The following is a 14,461-nucleotide window of genomic DNA, read 5'->3' as shown; positions in this document are numbered from 1 at the left end:
ATGGAGGAACAGTGGGGTTTAAGTACACAGACATGATGATGACAATACGACAATCAGGTGAGCACAATAACACGGTGATGAGGCCCGGGAATAATGGTGATTGAAGTCAGTGACGGTGACACGAGAAACACGGGGCAGACAACCAGGGATCGTAACATAACCCCCCCTCTGAGGAGCGGATTCCAGATGCTCCTGAAAGAGAACACAAAAAATACATTTATACACGGGGGCACAGAGGGCAAGCAGGCAGTCCACGGGGAGCACAAGACGGGGACTGGGTCAGGTGGCCTGGGAGCTGGCCACAGGGCAAGGACAAGTTCAGGAGGCCTGGGAGCTGGCCACAGGGCAAGGACAAGTTCAGGAGGCCTGGGATGCAGCCACAGGACAAGGACAGGTTCAGGAGGCCTGGGACGCAGCCACAGGAGAAGGACAGGGTCTGGAGGCCTGGGAGTCAGCCACAGGACAGGTTTGGGAGGTCTGGGAGTCAGCCTCAGGACCACAGCCATGGGGAACTCCGAGGGCGGAGCTGTAGTAGGCGGAGCCGTGGAAGTTTCTGGTGGCGGAGCCATGGGTGGCTCAGGAGGCGAAGCCGTGGTCGGCGGAGCCATGGAAGGCTCTGGAGGCGGAGCCGGGGGAGGCTCAGGAGGCGGAGCCATGGGAGGCTCGGGAGGCAGAGCCGAGGGAGGCGGTGGCGTAGAAGGCTCTGGAGGCGGAGCTGAGGGAGGCTCGAGAGGCGGAGCCGAGGAAGGCTCGAGAGGCGGAGCCCTGGAAGGCTCTGGGATTGAAGCCCTGGGAGGCTCGAGAGGCGGAGCCCTGGGAGGCTCGGGAGGCGGAGCCCTGGGAGGCTGTGGCGTAGAAGGCTCTGGAGGCGGAGCTGAGGGAGGTTCAGGAGGCGGAGCCGTGGAAAGCTCTGGGGTTGAAGCCGTGGAAGGCTCGAGGGGCGCTGACTCTGGGACGGTCATGGCTACAGGCGCTGGCTCTGGGACGGTCGAGGCTACTGGTGCTGGCTCACTGACGGTCGAGGCTACTGGCACTGGCTCACTGACGGTCGAGGCTACTGGCGCTGGCTCACTGACAGTCGAGGCTACAGGCACAGGCTCATTGACGTTCGAGGCTACAGGCACTGGCTCACTGACGTTCAAGGCTGCAGGCATTGGCTGGTTGGCCGTGGTATGTGTGAGCACTGGTTTGTTGGACACAGAGGGCAGAGCCACGGGAGGTTCTGGGGGCGGAGCGGAGGAAGGCTCGAGAGGCGGAGCCTGGGATGGCTCGAGAGGCGGAGCCCTGGAAGGCTCTTGGATTGAAGCCCTGGGAGGCTCGAGAGGCGGAGCACTGGGAGGCTCGAGGGGGCGGAGCCCTGGGAGGCGGAGCCCTGGGAGGCACTGTTAATCAACAGTGGAAACAAAACAAACAGGAACAAATGAAACATCCACGATGGGAAAACAGAAACTAAAACACGAAAACATTCAAGGGCACATGAACTGGGATGAACACGACAAGGACAACCACTTCCGAACATGAACAAAACATCAGAACAACGAACGACAAGGGAATGGAGGAACAGCGGGGTTTAAGTACACAGACATGATGATGACAAAACGACAATCAGGTGAGCACAATAACACGGTGATGAGGCCCGGGAATAATGGTGATTGAAGTCAGTGACGGTGACACGAGAAACATGGGGCAGACAACCAGGGATCGTTACAGGGATCAGCTAGACTGTAAGATGTGTGAAAAGTGCCCGACTAGACAGCCACATCTATGGCAAGTGCTACAGGAAGTGTGGGGTGAAATGTCTCCTGAGTATCTGGACAAACTGACAGCTAGAATGTCAAGGATCTGTAAAGCTGTCATTGCTGCACATGGAGGATTTTTTATGAGAACTCTTTGAAGTAGTTTAAGAAGTCCTGAATTTCTTTTTTTTTAAATTGTAATAGTAATCTGTCACATTATAAATGTCCTGCCTATAAATTGTGATCAGTTGAATGCCACTTTGGTGAATAAAAGTACCAATTTCTTTCCATAAGAGCAAATTCTGTATATTATTCCAAACTATTGGCATATATATATATATATATATATATATAGTTTTATATAATAGATATACTGTAGTTTTATATAGTTTTTGTTTTTGTTGTAATATTTTATGGCTGCCAATGTTAATGTAATAACCAATATCATTTAAATATGTTTAACAGTGTTACATTTCTCAGTGCCATCTAGTGTTGACACTATCTAGCTGCATTTGAATGTTTTATGAATGAGGGGTTGTTAAGGTTTTAATAATAATATTAATGCAGTGTATCAAAAATTATAAAACATTTTTGAATTTATATTATTTTTACTATGTTTTGGAGTCGTGATTTTTTTCCCCCATTTATATTAGTTTTTATTTTTAATTTGGTTAACTGAAATGCTCTTAACGGGTTAGTTTTACGTTTTTGTTAACAATAGACCAGACCAAATGCGATGTGGAAAACAAGACAAATTGCTGACAAATGGCTCTTGCACACCAAAAGTGACACAAGTACTAGTTGTCAGCAAATTCATGCAGGTACAATAGGTGGTGCAGTGAAAAAGAAATGAATGTTTCAAGCCAGTTGATTAAACCATTTTGTATGTGTTAGCACCCCTGTGCAGGGGTGGATTATGACTAGTGAGTGCCCTGGGGCCAATTTTCTTTAAGATTGTTGTATCTTTTAAAGTTGAGTTCCACACAATCCATTTGCATTGATTTAAGTCTCTTTTTATACTCTTCTGTTATTTACAGTCAGATTAACTTTAATCACACATAGGGTAGACATGGTATTTTTTTTTAAATAATAAATGCTCAGCTGAAACTCGTTTGCTGAGCAGGCGCTGTTCCTAAAGAGACAGTATACAATTTTAGTGCTTGTTATACATATCAATGAAAACTCAATGTGAATAATGCAAATGATGAATATAAAACAAGTTTGTCACAAAATGTGTGATAAATGTGTAAATGTACATCTATTTAAACAGACAATAATACATTATGAAATATCATCAAACACTTTAACCTGTTGATTTGCAATTCCCCACATGCAGTGGTGACGTCACTCTGCTTACGTTTAATATACAATTTACTTTTCAAAGGTCTAAGGGTTCAACATTGATATCCGATATCTGTTTCACGATAGCAATGAAGAGAAAAAAGCTTGCAGGAACCTAATTTTTTGTTAGATCATCTTCAAATTTGAAACATAACTTCTTTAGACTTGTGGCTTTGAGAACATATTATTTCTGGGTTGTCTTGGCACTTTTATTATTGTTTATTTTTAGATTATAAAACATGTTCAGTACAAAATATTTCCATTACTATAAACTTCAGCTTCTCTAACTTTAAAAAAATAACAACATATATTAATTCTGAAACTTGGTGAAATAAAGCCCAAAGTGTCTTCTTTCAAAGGATACTACAACTGTGTCCATACTTCAAAGGGTGCAGTAAATATTGAAGAATTTAACAAATAGGTTCCTACAGCATCTATGGATGGTTTGGTGAAACCGATGCAGAGCCCTGCTCCATAAACCTATTGTTAACCTAGTATTAGTATTAGTATAAAATAGTAATAATAATTTTTGATGTCCATTGAGGTAAATCATGCAGGTCACAATGGACAACTAAGGCAATTTTTTTAATTGTACAAGTAAATATTAGATGTGTAATTCTATTTTCATATTTAGGTTCCAGTCTTGTGAATATTGTTTTGTTGAAAATCTGTAGCTGACATGACATTTTACACAGTGGCATCATTATGATACAATAAGCAATTTCCTGACATCATATGATTGCTAAAATGAAGAATTTGTACATGTTTAAAAAGCTAAAATGTAATTAAAATGATCTCCAATCATGTATTTGTAGAGGGTTGCATTGCAGTGTACACACTGAACAATTTAGATTGTAAATGTAACAGTGCCAACTAATTAAAAAATACCTGTCATAACCACTATAATCTGATAATACCGTTGTGTGTATCAAAATAAAAAAACAATCAAATTCTTTCAAATATTCACACTGCTTTATTGCTTATGTTTAAAGGCTATTTGATGGAACTGTATATTATTAACTTTCACTTTTTAAATCTCCATCCAACAAACTACGCAAAAGGTTCAGGCAGTTCTGGCTCACGCTGCTATATCTGTTCTTACTCATCTGAATTATGGGGTGCGTCCAATTCAGAAGTGATCATCCATAAACCCTATTCCCTTTAAAGACTTCACCCTCCACGGTGAGAGCTTTGGGGGGCTGATAGGTGTGGGGCTCAAAAGAAAGTGGTCATTTTATTTTATTGGAAATTCTGTTTGGAACGACCCTACAGCTTGGCCCCCATTATTATCTCATTTTTGCTTTCAAAGTGGCCGCAAATCCCCAAGACTACATTACACTGACAGAATGTTCAAATGAGCGGAGTTCCCTTTGGAATTCTCATGCTATTTTTATGATTTTAAGACCTAAAAATGTTCTAACTTCAAGCGTTTAAAACTATTTAAACTTTCAGACAACGTTTTGTCAAACCAAGATTATAGTTTGTCTCGACAAACCTCACATATCTAGTTTAATCTGTTGTGTGTGAAAATAAAATATCATTGTTATTTTCCCCAACCACCTAAGGAGAGCTGTAGGGCAAACATGCAGATATAACATGTTTAGAGAACACTCTGGGATTTTCATTGATAACAATTATTAGTGAGTTTGGCCATTCAACTTCCTCTCCTTGCTCTATAGAAATGTATGACATTACTATTCAGCAGATAAAAATACAATATAATGCTTTTTAATAACATCAATTATTTTCATGTTTTTCAAACACTATATTGACATTTGATGTCTCAGGAGGTTATAGTACAATGGCATCAAAATAGATTGTAATGAAAAACATGAGATCTTTATAATGATGACAAAGCAAGCTGCATATATAAAATAAATAGCTGTTCACACTTTTAATATAGGCTTATCTTATAAAATAAACCCTGTGTATCACATTTTAAACAACACGCTTTTTCTATTAAATAATGTGCAAAAAAAAGTTAGCACGCGTTACATTTTTTCAATAAATACTCATTACGAAATATCAGTAGCATTATAAAAATTATTGTTAAATTTTACTCTATCAAAATCAGAAAAGATTTCACATCAAAATGATAAGTGCATCACAACATGAAGGCAAATTACAAGGTCTTCTACTTCCAGAAGAGTATGTAATCTTTCCCCAGTATGCAATAGGAATCTAGTGCAATGCATACAACCAGTTTTTCAACAAGTCTGATTATGCTGATGATAATAGAGGGGTTCATCTGAATCAGCTGATTAATAATTGATGGGCTGCGCGACCTTGCTGCCCAGGCCCCTGGTAGTCAAGGGCCCCAGGGCACTGGAGACTCACCTCCGTAATTCACCTCTGCCCCTGTGCTGATATGTGTATATTGGCGGTCCACACACGTCACACAAAGCATACATTTTATTGGTCCATGGGTTTTCATTGTGGAGCGGGAAAACATTTTTACACATTCACCATAAACTAAATCTATTTTTGTCACCACACAAATGCTCGCTCCTGGTGTAAAAAGGCTCCATAGGAATCCACAGATTTAATAGTGGCAAAATAACGCATTTGGTGTGAAACTAAACACTGACTTATCGAGGAACTAAATGGTTTAGTCCATCAAAAATGACATTTCTCTCATTATTTACTCACCCTCATACCATCCCAGATGTGTATGACTTTCTTTATTCTGCTGAACACAACTTATGATTTTTAGTTCTGTAGGTCCATACAATGCAAGTGAATGGTGACCAAAACAGTTAGTGTGAAGAATTTACATGTTTCCATTTATCACGGTATAAATATTGGGGGGTTGTACATACTTGTTTTTATTATTATAAAGTTTTTATAAAGTTCCGACATTCGGTGTGCTTCACTCTGAATGAAAAATGTATTTATTTTATTTCGTCAGGTTGTTGAAGCGGTAAATGTAGCCGATTGTTTTTTTTTTTATTTAACTAAAATTAACTAATATTTACAATGGAAACAATAAAAAATCTGAAAAAATCTCTATTCTGCACACAAACTTTCTCCTTCGCATGATAAATACGTCATCACTATGCCATACACCCTTCACGGTATCGGCTCTGCTTTTGTTCACAAAGACACATCCTAGGATTGACCCCTACAATGTTACTAGGGTCTGATCCCGGGATCAAATTTTCGGGCATTCCGACACCGGCTTGCGTTCACTCAGAAGGCTCCCCAGCATTGATCTTGCCAATATCCCAGGAACAGAGCTCAGTGTGAATGAGGTTATAGTTGTAAGTAGGAAACAGATCAGTATTTATTTACATTTACATTTATGCATTTGGCAGATGTTTTTATCCAAAGCGACTTACAGGGACAATTCCCCCCCCGGAACAACCTAGAGTTAAGTGCCTTGCTCAAGGTCACAATGGTTGTGGCTGAGGGGATCGAACCAGTGACCTTCTGATTAATAGATCAGCCACCTCTCCGTATTTATGTCCTTTACTATAAATTATCCTCACTGCCCAGTAGGTTGCGATATGCATAATGAAAATGAATTGCCAAAAACAAAATAATGTAAAAGTGAAAGTGAAGATTTATAGTAAAAATAGCATAAATAGTGATCTGTTTCACACCCACACCTATCGTATCTCTTCTGAAGACATGGATTTAACTTAATTAATTTATGTGGCCTTTATGTGCTTTTTGGACCTTCAAAGTTCTGTCCACCATTCACTTACATAGACTTACATAGCTGAAATATTCTTCTAAAAATCTTAATTTGTGTTATTCAAGAAAGTAATTAATTCACATCTGGGATGGCATGAGGACGAGTAAATGATGAGAGAATTTTCAATTTGGGGTGAACTGTCCCTTTAAACAATGTTTTTTGTGAATCTGCGGCAAACACACAAACACGTCATTCCTAAATTATCATGAATGGTGCAAGAACTGTTTGTTTAGTTGTTTTGAGCTTCTTTTTAAAAGCCACGTCTTACTCATCCTTTAACAGATATGCAAATATAATGCTAATGCATGCACAACCATATTTTCTGGTCCAGCTCATACATATGACATGAATATTTACAAAACTGATTTTCTCCTTATTAAACCAGATTTGTAAAATATGCACATGCCAATAGCATTTACAGACCATCACTACATCCCACCACAATTATTATCATCACTTTTCAGTATGTGGAAGTCCTAACGAACCATATTTAAGTAGAAATCATGGTTGTTTTAAGATCAGTTGACAATATTTCAGCCAGTGTTGGGCAAAATTCAGATTTTAAGAATTCACCCCACAGGATGTTGAATTGGAATTCAAATTGAAACAATAGGAAGATTAATTTACTGAATTGCAGTTCAAAGAAATTCAACACAGTCCCAACAACAACAACAAATGGGATTAATTCAACACAGCAATAAAATGGGCAACAACAGATTATTTTAGGTGTTCTGTTATGAATCTTGTAAGCCTGCTTTACTGAATGTAGTTTGGGCTAAATTAGAGTCATTTGGGAAAATAAGTGTTCTTTCAGTATGGTCCTTAAAATAAAAGTGTATAATGAAATACACTATACAATTTTTTATTATTTATATAATCTAGTTGCTGGAGATACCCCATATGTTGTGTGTATGAATATATGTATGGATCATTCATACTGAAAAATGTAATGTACTAAATATGCTACAACACCATTTACAGCAGTCATATGCATTTCTTTGATATTTGGTTTTAATTCTACTTCTTACATTCTTATTCGAGTTAAATTCTGCATCCTTAAATTCAGTAATTGAATTTGAAAGACATTCTCTATTACATTTAAATGGTACACAACACTGACAGTAATAATGTGTGCTTGTGGTTGTTTTCAGGAGGTGATCAGAAACCTGGTAAAAAGATATGTGGCAGCAATGATCCGCAGCGCCAAAACAGATGAAGGGTTGACGGAGGAGAACTTCAAGGTGTGAGGACTTTTCATCATTCTAAGATGAATCTATCATCTTTTTATCACCACTCAGGCTGTAAATGGTGTGTAGACTACACAACATGTACTGTACATCAATCTTTACAGAATAACTGGATCTTGAATAAACAGAAGCAAGGCTATTGACTATTAAAACAACAAGTCGCTTGATTTTACCATGGCTAAGGAGGTGATCTTAGACACAACTATAACTATTGTTTTTATAAAATGGTGCAGCCAAATGACAGTAAAATACACTAATGTTTAATAAATAGTTACATTTATAATTAACACTAATGCCACAACTAAAATGTATGAATGTCTTTGCATTATACAACAAAATATCATTAGAAATGTATTTGAAAGAAATATACTGCACAAGCAAACATAAAAAAGATGTTTCAAATTACACAATAAACACACTAGCTATATTGTTCAAAATTACAAAAAGTTATTGGGCCCTTTTTGGTTGTCAAATGTACTCTAGTAGAACACAGAGGTGCTGTATTTGTAAAAACAATCATGGAATGATCTGCAAACATTTATCCTACTCCCAGTGAGATATTAATGAAATAAGTGTCATGAGATACCTTACCTGTCTCTATGACAGCTGTAGACTCAGTAAACAGCAAACAGAAATATATCCACAGACCGCTGTCTCTGACACTTTCTGCCTGTCAATCATTTTGCACATTCTCATGTAGTTTCAGCTAATTATTGAGGCTTAATGCCATTTTGATGCCATGTAGCTCATAACGGTTGTCAGTTGAGGGCGCTATTTTGCTGCTGTTGTTTTTGACAAAAGTTTCTGCTTGACGTCAGTTGGGATAAAGCTAATTTGGTACCTTTGGAGTGTGGATTTGGAAAGAGGAGGCCTGGTTAATCTAACGGCTCAGCTTGTGGAAATTCCAGAAAAACTAACATCAATTATCGCACCTTTAATGTGATGAACTACACCTGTGGTTACTCTGCTAGGACCTGTGTGAACTTGAGGGGAACTGACTTCATTTATTTACAAAAAATCATCTTGATAGCAGTTGATTAAAGGAATAGTTCACCCAACAATAAAAACAAATTCTCTCATTTACTCGCCTTCATGCCATCCCAGATGTGAATGACTATCTTATGTAGAACACAAACAAAGATTTTTTGAAAAATATCTCAGCGCTGTGGTCCATATGCAAGTGATTGGTGACCCTAAAAGCACTGGTAAACCGTGTAAACTGGCACACTAAAATTATGTTAACACATATTATGTTTATGTCTTATAGCTATAATTTTGAAACAATGTGAATTATTTAAATAATGAAGGATGAGTTGAAATCATTTTCTGTGGTAATCAGTATTATTCTACAAATTCTGTTGATTGAGCCTAACTGTAGGAACTTACCCAAATTTAAGTAGTTATTAATCAAAAATCTTGACATCCTTTGGTGCGTCCAACATTATGAAGATCAAAAAAATCTTGCCTTTGCAGTTTCTAGGATCGATTCTCTCATCACTTACTCACCCTCATGTCATCCCAGATGTGTTTGACTTATTTTCTTCTGCAGAATTGAATGATGACCAAAATTTTCAGTGGTTTAATCGATATCTTCCGAAGTGAATAAGTTGATTTGGTGAGAACAGACCAAAATATAACTTATTTTTCACTGTATATCTTGCCATTGCGGTCTCAAGGCATGATCATGATTTCACGTTCGATTACATTTCCTAGTGCTTGATGCATGTACAATTCACTAGATGGCATGTAGGAAATGTAATCAAGCGTAAAAATCATGATTGCAGAAGAGCCTGCTGATGTCAAGATTTATAGTGAAAAAGGAGTTACATTTTGTCTGTTCTCACCCAAATCAAACTGGATTGCTTCAGAAAACATGGATTAAACCACTTAAGTCGTTAGGATTACTTTTATGCTCTCTTTATGTGCTTTAAGGAGCTTCAAAGTCCTGGTCACCATTTATTGCATTGTATGAACCTACAGAGCTGAAATATTGTTCTAAAAATCTTTGTGTTCAGCAGAAGAAAGTAAGTCATACACATCTGGGATGGCATGAGGGTGAGTAAACGATGAGCGAAATACAATTTTTGGGTGAACAATTTCTTTTAAAAATCATTGCAAAAATGGCTAAGAAAAGGGACGTTAGTTCCGAGAAAAGTTCTAGCATAATTTTTTTGCAGATCCAACTTAGTTTAATTTTTAGCAATATAATGCAATGGAATTAATACCATTTTAAGTGTTACTTGATTGTCTAAAAGTGCACAAATACTCTTTATGGCCACTGAATTTCAGTAGCCCAATCAATGTAACGTGGTGCATTAATTAGTTCACGTGTTGTCACAGGTGTGAGTATATCAGCTATTTTAAACTGGCTTTGAATTTGGCTCATTGAATACCTGTTTAATAAAATCTGTTTTATTTGATATAATTTAATAGTCTTTTAAATTGGACAGATGTTTTATCAAAGAAAGCAAAAGGAGTTTTAAATACGAAGCTTTCAAACCAATCAATCCATACCAAATACTTTTTAGGAGAGATCGTCATTACATTGCTATCATCCAAATCTCAGGCCTCTAAACCTCCTACATGACATCATAATGCTGGAATATTTCCTGTAATTAGGTGATGTGGTTTGCACTCTGTTTATTGAATTGCATTCCTCTCTGGTGCATTCAGGAACTGAAGCAAGACATCTCCAGCTTCCGCTATGAGGTCCTTGATCTGCTGGGCAACCGCAAACCGCCGCGCCGCACTTACTCTTCCAGCAGCGAAGCCACTCAGCAGGATGAACCAGCTGAGCCAGAGGAAGAGGAGGAAGAGGGCACTAGGGGGGATGGAAGAGTCTCGTCCAGATCCAAAGCGTCTACCTCCTTTACCCAGTCTTACAGGAGAAGCCGGACCCAGTTCAGCGTATCGGCCCTCTTCAAATCCATGTCTGCCACGGCAGGACCAGTCAGAGACAGAGCAGAAAGCAATGGTTTTAGGAACAACATATCCCACCCTTCTTCCTTTGTGAGGGAAAGCAGCTGTCCACAACGGTTTTCACGCTCCAAGAAAAACTCTGTGCGAGGGTTGGGATTGCTCATGTCACGTATGAACGGACACGTGCCGGATCCACGGTCAGAGAATCACGAACTTCAGCAGTCTGCATACAGCATCTCAGATATGGTACCGCAAACACCCTGGCAAGACCCCCAAGAGCGGTCAAAGGTAACACAGAGTGAGATGCATCTGCAGGTGCTTGGATTAGGACCATCTCAGTCTGAGCTGAACCCAATGCAGTCCACATCTCAGCGGGCAAATGACAAGGACAACCTCCTCCTCAGGCCGCCCAGCCACTCGCTGCCACCGTTACACTGTGCTTTCAGTCTGACCACCTCTAGCTCGCAGCTCCTGGCCTCCAGCGATGACCTGTGCCAGGGCTGGATGGGGCCCTGTGACAATTTAGGCTCCTCTAGCTGGGAACAAGATGAGTCTGTTACGACACAGCTGTAGAGGTTAACAATGGCTGCTTAAAGGAAAAGTTCTCCCAAAAAAGAAAATTCTGTCTTTGTTTACTCTTCCCTCAAGTTGTTCCAGATCTGTATGACTCTCTTTCTCCTGTGTAACACAAAAGGAGAAATATTTAAGAAAGTACTGGCCATTCAAGCTTGAAAAAGGACACGAAAGCTCCATAAACATACCATAAAATTGGTCCATATGACTCGACCAACTATATTTCTTCTTAAAGGAATGTCCTGGGTTCAATACAAGTTTGATTGACAGCATTTGTGGCATAATGTTGATTACCACAAAATATTTATTTTAACTCGTCCCTCGTTTATTTAAAAAAAGAAAAGTTAAAATAATAAAAAAAATTACATTTACAGTAAGGCACTTACAATGGAAGTGAATGGGCCCAGTCCATAAACGTTAAAATACACACAGTTTCAAAAGTATAGCTACAAGACATAAACATAATACATATTAACAAGATTTTAGTGTGACAAAATCATTTACCAACCTTTTCTGTGTACATTTTTACCATGTAAAAAATGTGTTGCCATGACGACAAAGCACAGGTAAACCCTGTAAGTGATTTTATTACACTAAAATCATGTTAACATGTATTATGTTTATGTCTTGTAGCTATACTTTTGAAACTGTGTATTTTACCATTTGTAGACCGGCCCCCATTCACTTCCATTGTAAGTGCCTCACTGTAAACGCAATTTTTTGCTTTTTTAAATAGCGAAAAATTTTTTGTGGTAATCAACATTATGTTACAAATTCTGTCGATTGAAGTCACATGATAGATTTGTGTGAAGAACAGACCCAAGTTTAAAGGTATATTTCACCCAAAAATTCAAATTCTCTCATCATTTACTTACCCTCATGCCATCCCAGATGTGTATTATGTTCTTTATTCTGCAGAAGAAGATTTTTAGAAGAATATCTCCTCTCTGTTCCTTGCAATGCAAGTGTATGTTGACTAGAACTTTGAAACTCAAAAAAGCAGCATAAAAGTAACCCATTAGACTCCAGTGGTTAAATTAATATATTCTGAAGCGATATGATATGTGTGGGTGAGAAACAGATCAATATTGAAATCCTTTTTTTACTGTAATCAAAATGTTAAAGAATATGAAAGTGAAAGTGACATTTTTGCAGAGGATTTTTACATGGCTCCTTGTATGTACCGTGGTAGTTTCCTGGTGAAATGAACACTAGAGGCATTACAAGAACTAATTGTATGCACTTTCACACAAATCATGAGTAAAACGGCAGATTATCAGTTCATTAACGCTAAGTTTCAACCTATTCTTCACACAATGCTATCTTGTGTCACCTAAACGCTTTTACTAGCACATGACTTGTAAGGCAATACATTTCAATGCATTACAAAAGTATCTCAACTGCTAGAGCAATGAACTTGCAATGCAAAGGATGCTATCAGTTAGGTTTAGGTTTATGGTAAAGGGTAGGGAGATCGGTTTTGTTGTTTTAAAATTCGATAAAGCATTAAACTTTCAAACCTAAACCAAATAATTTCATTTTGTAAAAATGATGCCAGAGTCACGTAACTTTCATGAGATCAGACTGGGCAGTTAACAATAAAAATTTTGGAAGGTTATCAGTGAATAACAACTTAAATTTCAGTCTTTTCTTGAATATGGGCACTTTTATTATGTTTTTGCATCCTGTTTTGAAGCCTGAAAGTTTTAGTCCAGATTAATTGTAAATGCATGGCAAACAACAACCAGTACAATTTTTATAAATGTCTCATTTTATGTAGTACAAAATTGGAACAACATGAGGTTGAGTAAATGATGACCATTTTTTTTATTTAATTTTTTTTACTTTTGGTTGAACTATCCCTTTAAGACAAGGGTATAGAGATATGGTGGAATCTAATTGGGAGTTCACACTGCCAGCGATTTGATGCATAAAGTCAACAGGTGTTTGTGATAAGGCTACGAATCGTTGCCAATGCAGCAAAGTTGAGAGTTCAAGTTTATGCAAATGATCAACAACACAACATCTTGATATGGTGACAAGACAACCAAAAGGGGTGCAGACAGTGAAGCTCATGTGATGTGCAGTCTGATACAGTTGCATAATGCATACTGCATTTGAGAAGGAACCAGTAATCCACAGCGACAGGGCAACCTTCAGCAACTTAAGTCGTTTCATTATGCTGTTTCATGCAGTCCAAGAATTCGTGTATGTTTGAATGGTGAATGGCCAATGACACTTATACATGTATTCAGCAGTTTTACATGCAAACAGCAAATACATTGTGTTTGGTGTTTTTTTAATGTTTACTTTGCAAATGTAGTCTCTACATACTGAAAATGTGTATGTCAGTTTACACAAAAATGAAAACACTCATCATTTACTCACCTTCATGTTGTCATCAGCAGTGAAAGTGAATGATGACTAAGACATATATCATTCACTTTCCACAGAAGTCATACAGGTTTGGTAAAACATAAGGGTAAGTAAACGATGACAGAATTTATGTTTTTGGGTGGAACTATCCCTTTAAATTAGTTCCAAGGATATATAGGTGCATTTGCAATGTTGACACCCCAAATGGCTTTAATTTTTGTTCTTAGTGCAAAGCTAAACATCATCAGACATCTCAAATGTGTCAGCTTGATTCAGGTCCTCAATATGGTAAAAGTGGATAGAGAAATACTTTTTATTCACTTCTAAGCTCTGTAAAACATTTGTTAGGGTGCATGGTGTCTGGTCATCACAAGTAGACAACTCCGTTACACAAACCGGCTGAATGTAAAAACTTTTGTTTCATTTACAAAACCTTTTTTTAATGCTTCTAATGTTATTTTACAAGGCTAAATATTTAAAATCCAAGATAATATAAATGAATGGCAAAACAGCATATCTGTTCAATAGAGCTAGATTACAGGTTGCACTGCATGCCGCGTGCTACTGAAAAC

The 14,461-nt window shown here is 38.2% G+C and overlaps 1 protein-coding gene across 1 annotated transcript in view; it reads left to right on the top strand.

Moving 5' to 3' along the window:
* Window positions 1-11,687, top strand: part of LOC127627455 (short transient receptor potential channel 5-like) — a 61,613-nt gene extending 49,926 nt beyond the window's left edge. Inside the window, exons 10-11 of the mRNA XM_052103838.1 lie at window positions 7,926-8,015; window positions 10,695-11,687. Coding sequence (XP_051959798.1) covers window positions 7,926-8,015; window positions 10,695-11,513 — 909 coding nt within the window. The 3' untranslated portion in view covers window positions 11,514-11,687. The remainder of the gene's footprint in view (window positions 1-7,925; window positions 8,016-10,694) is intronic.
* Window positions 11,688-14,461: the final 2,774 nt, after the last annotated feature.

Source organism: Xyrauchen texanus, chromosome 34 (genome assembly GCF_025860055.1).
Source record: "Xyrauchen texanus isolate HMW12.3.18 chromosome 34, RBS_HiC_50CHRs, whole genome shotgun sequence".
NCBI lineage: Eukaryota > Metazoa > Chordata > Actinopteri > Cypriniformes > Catostomidae > Xyrauchen > Xyrauchen texanus.
The sequence above is the reverse complement of the archived record's forward strand: the minus strand, read 5'-3'. Positions and strand labels throughout refer to the sequence as shown.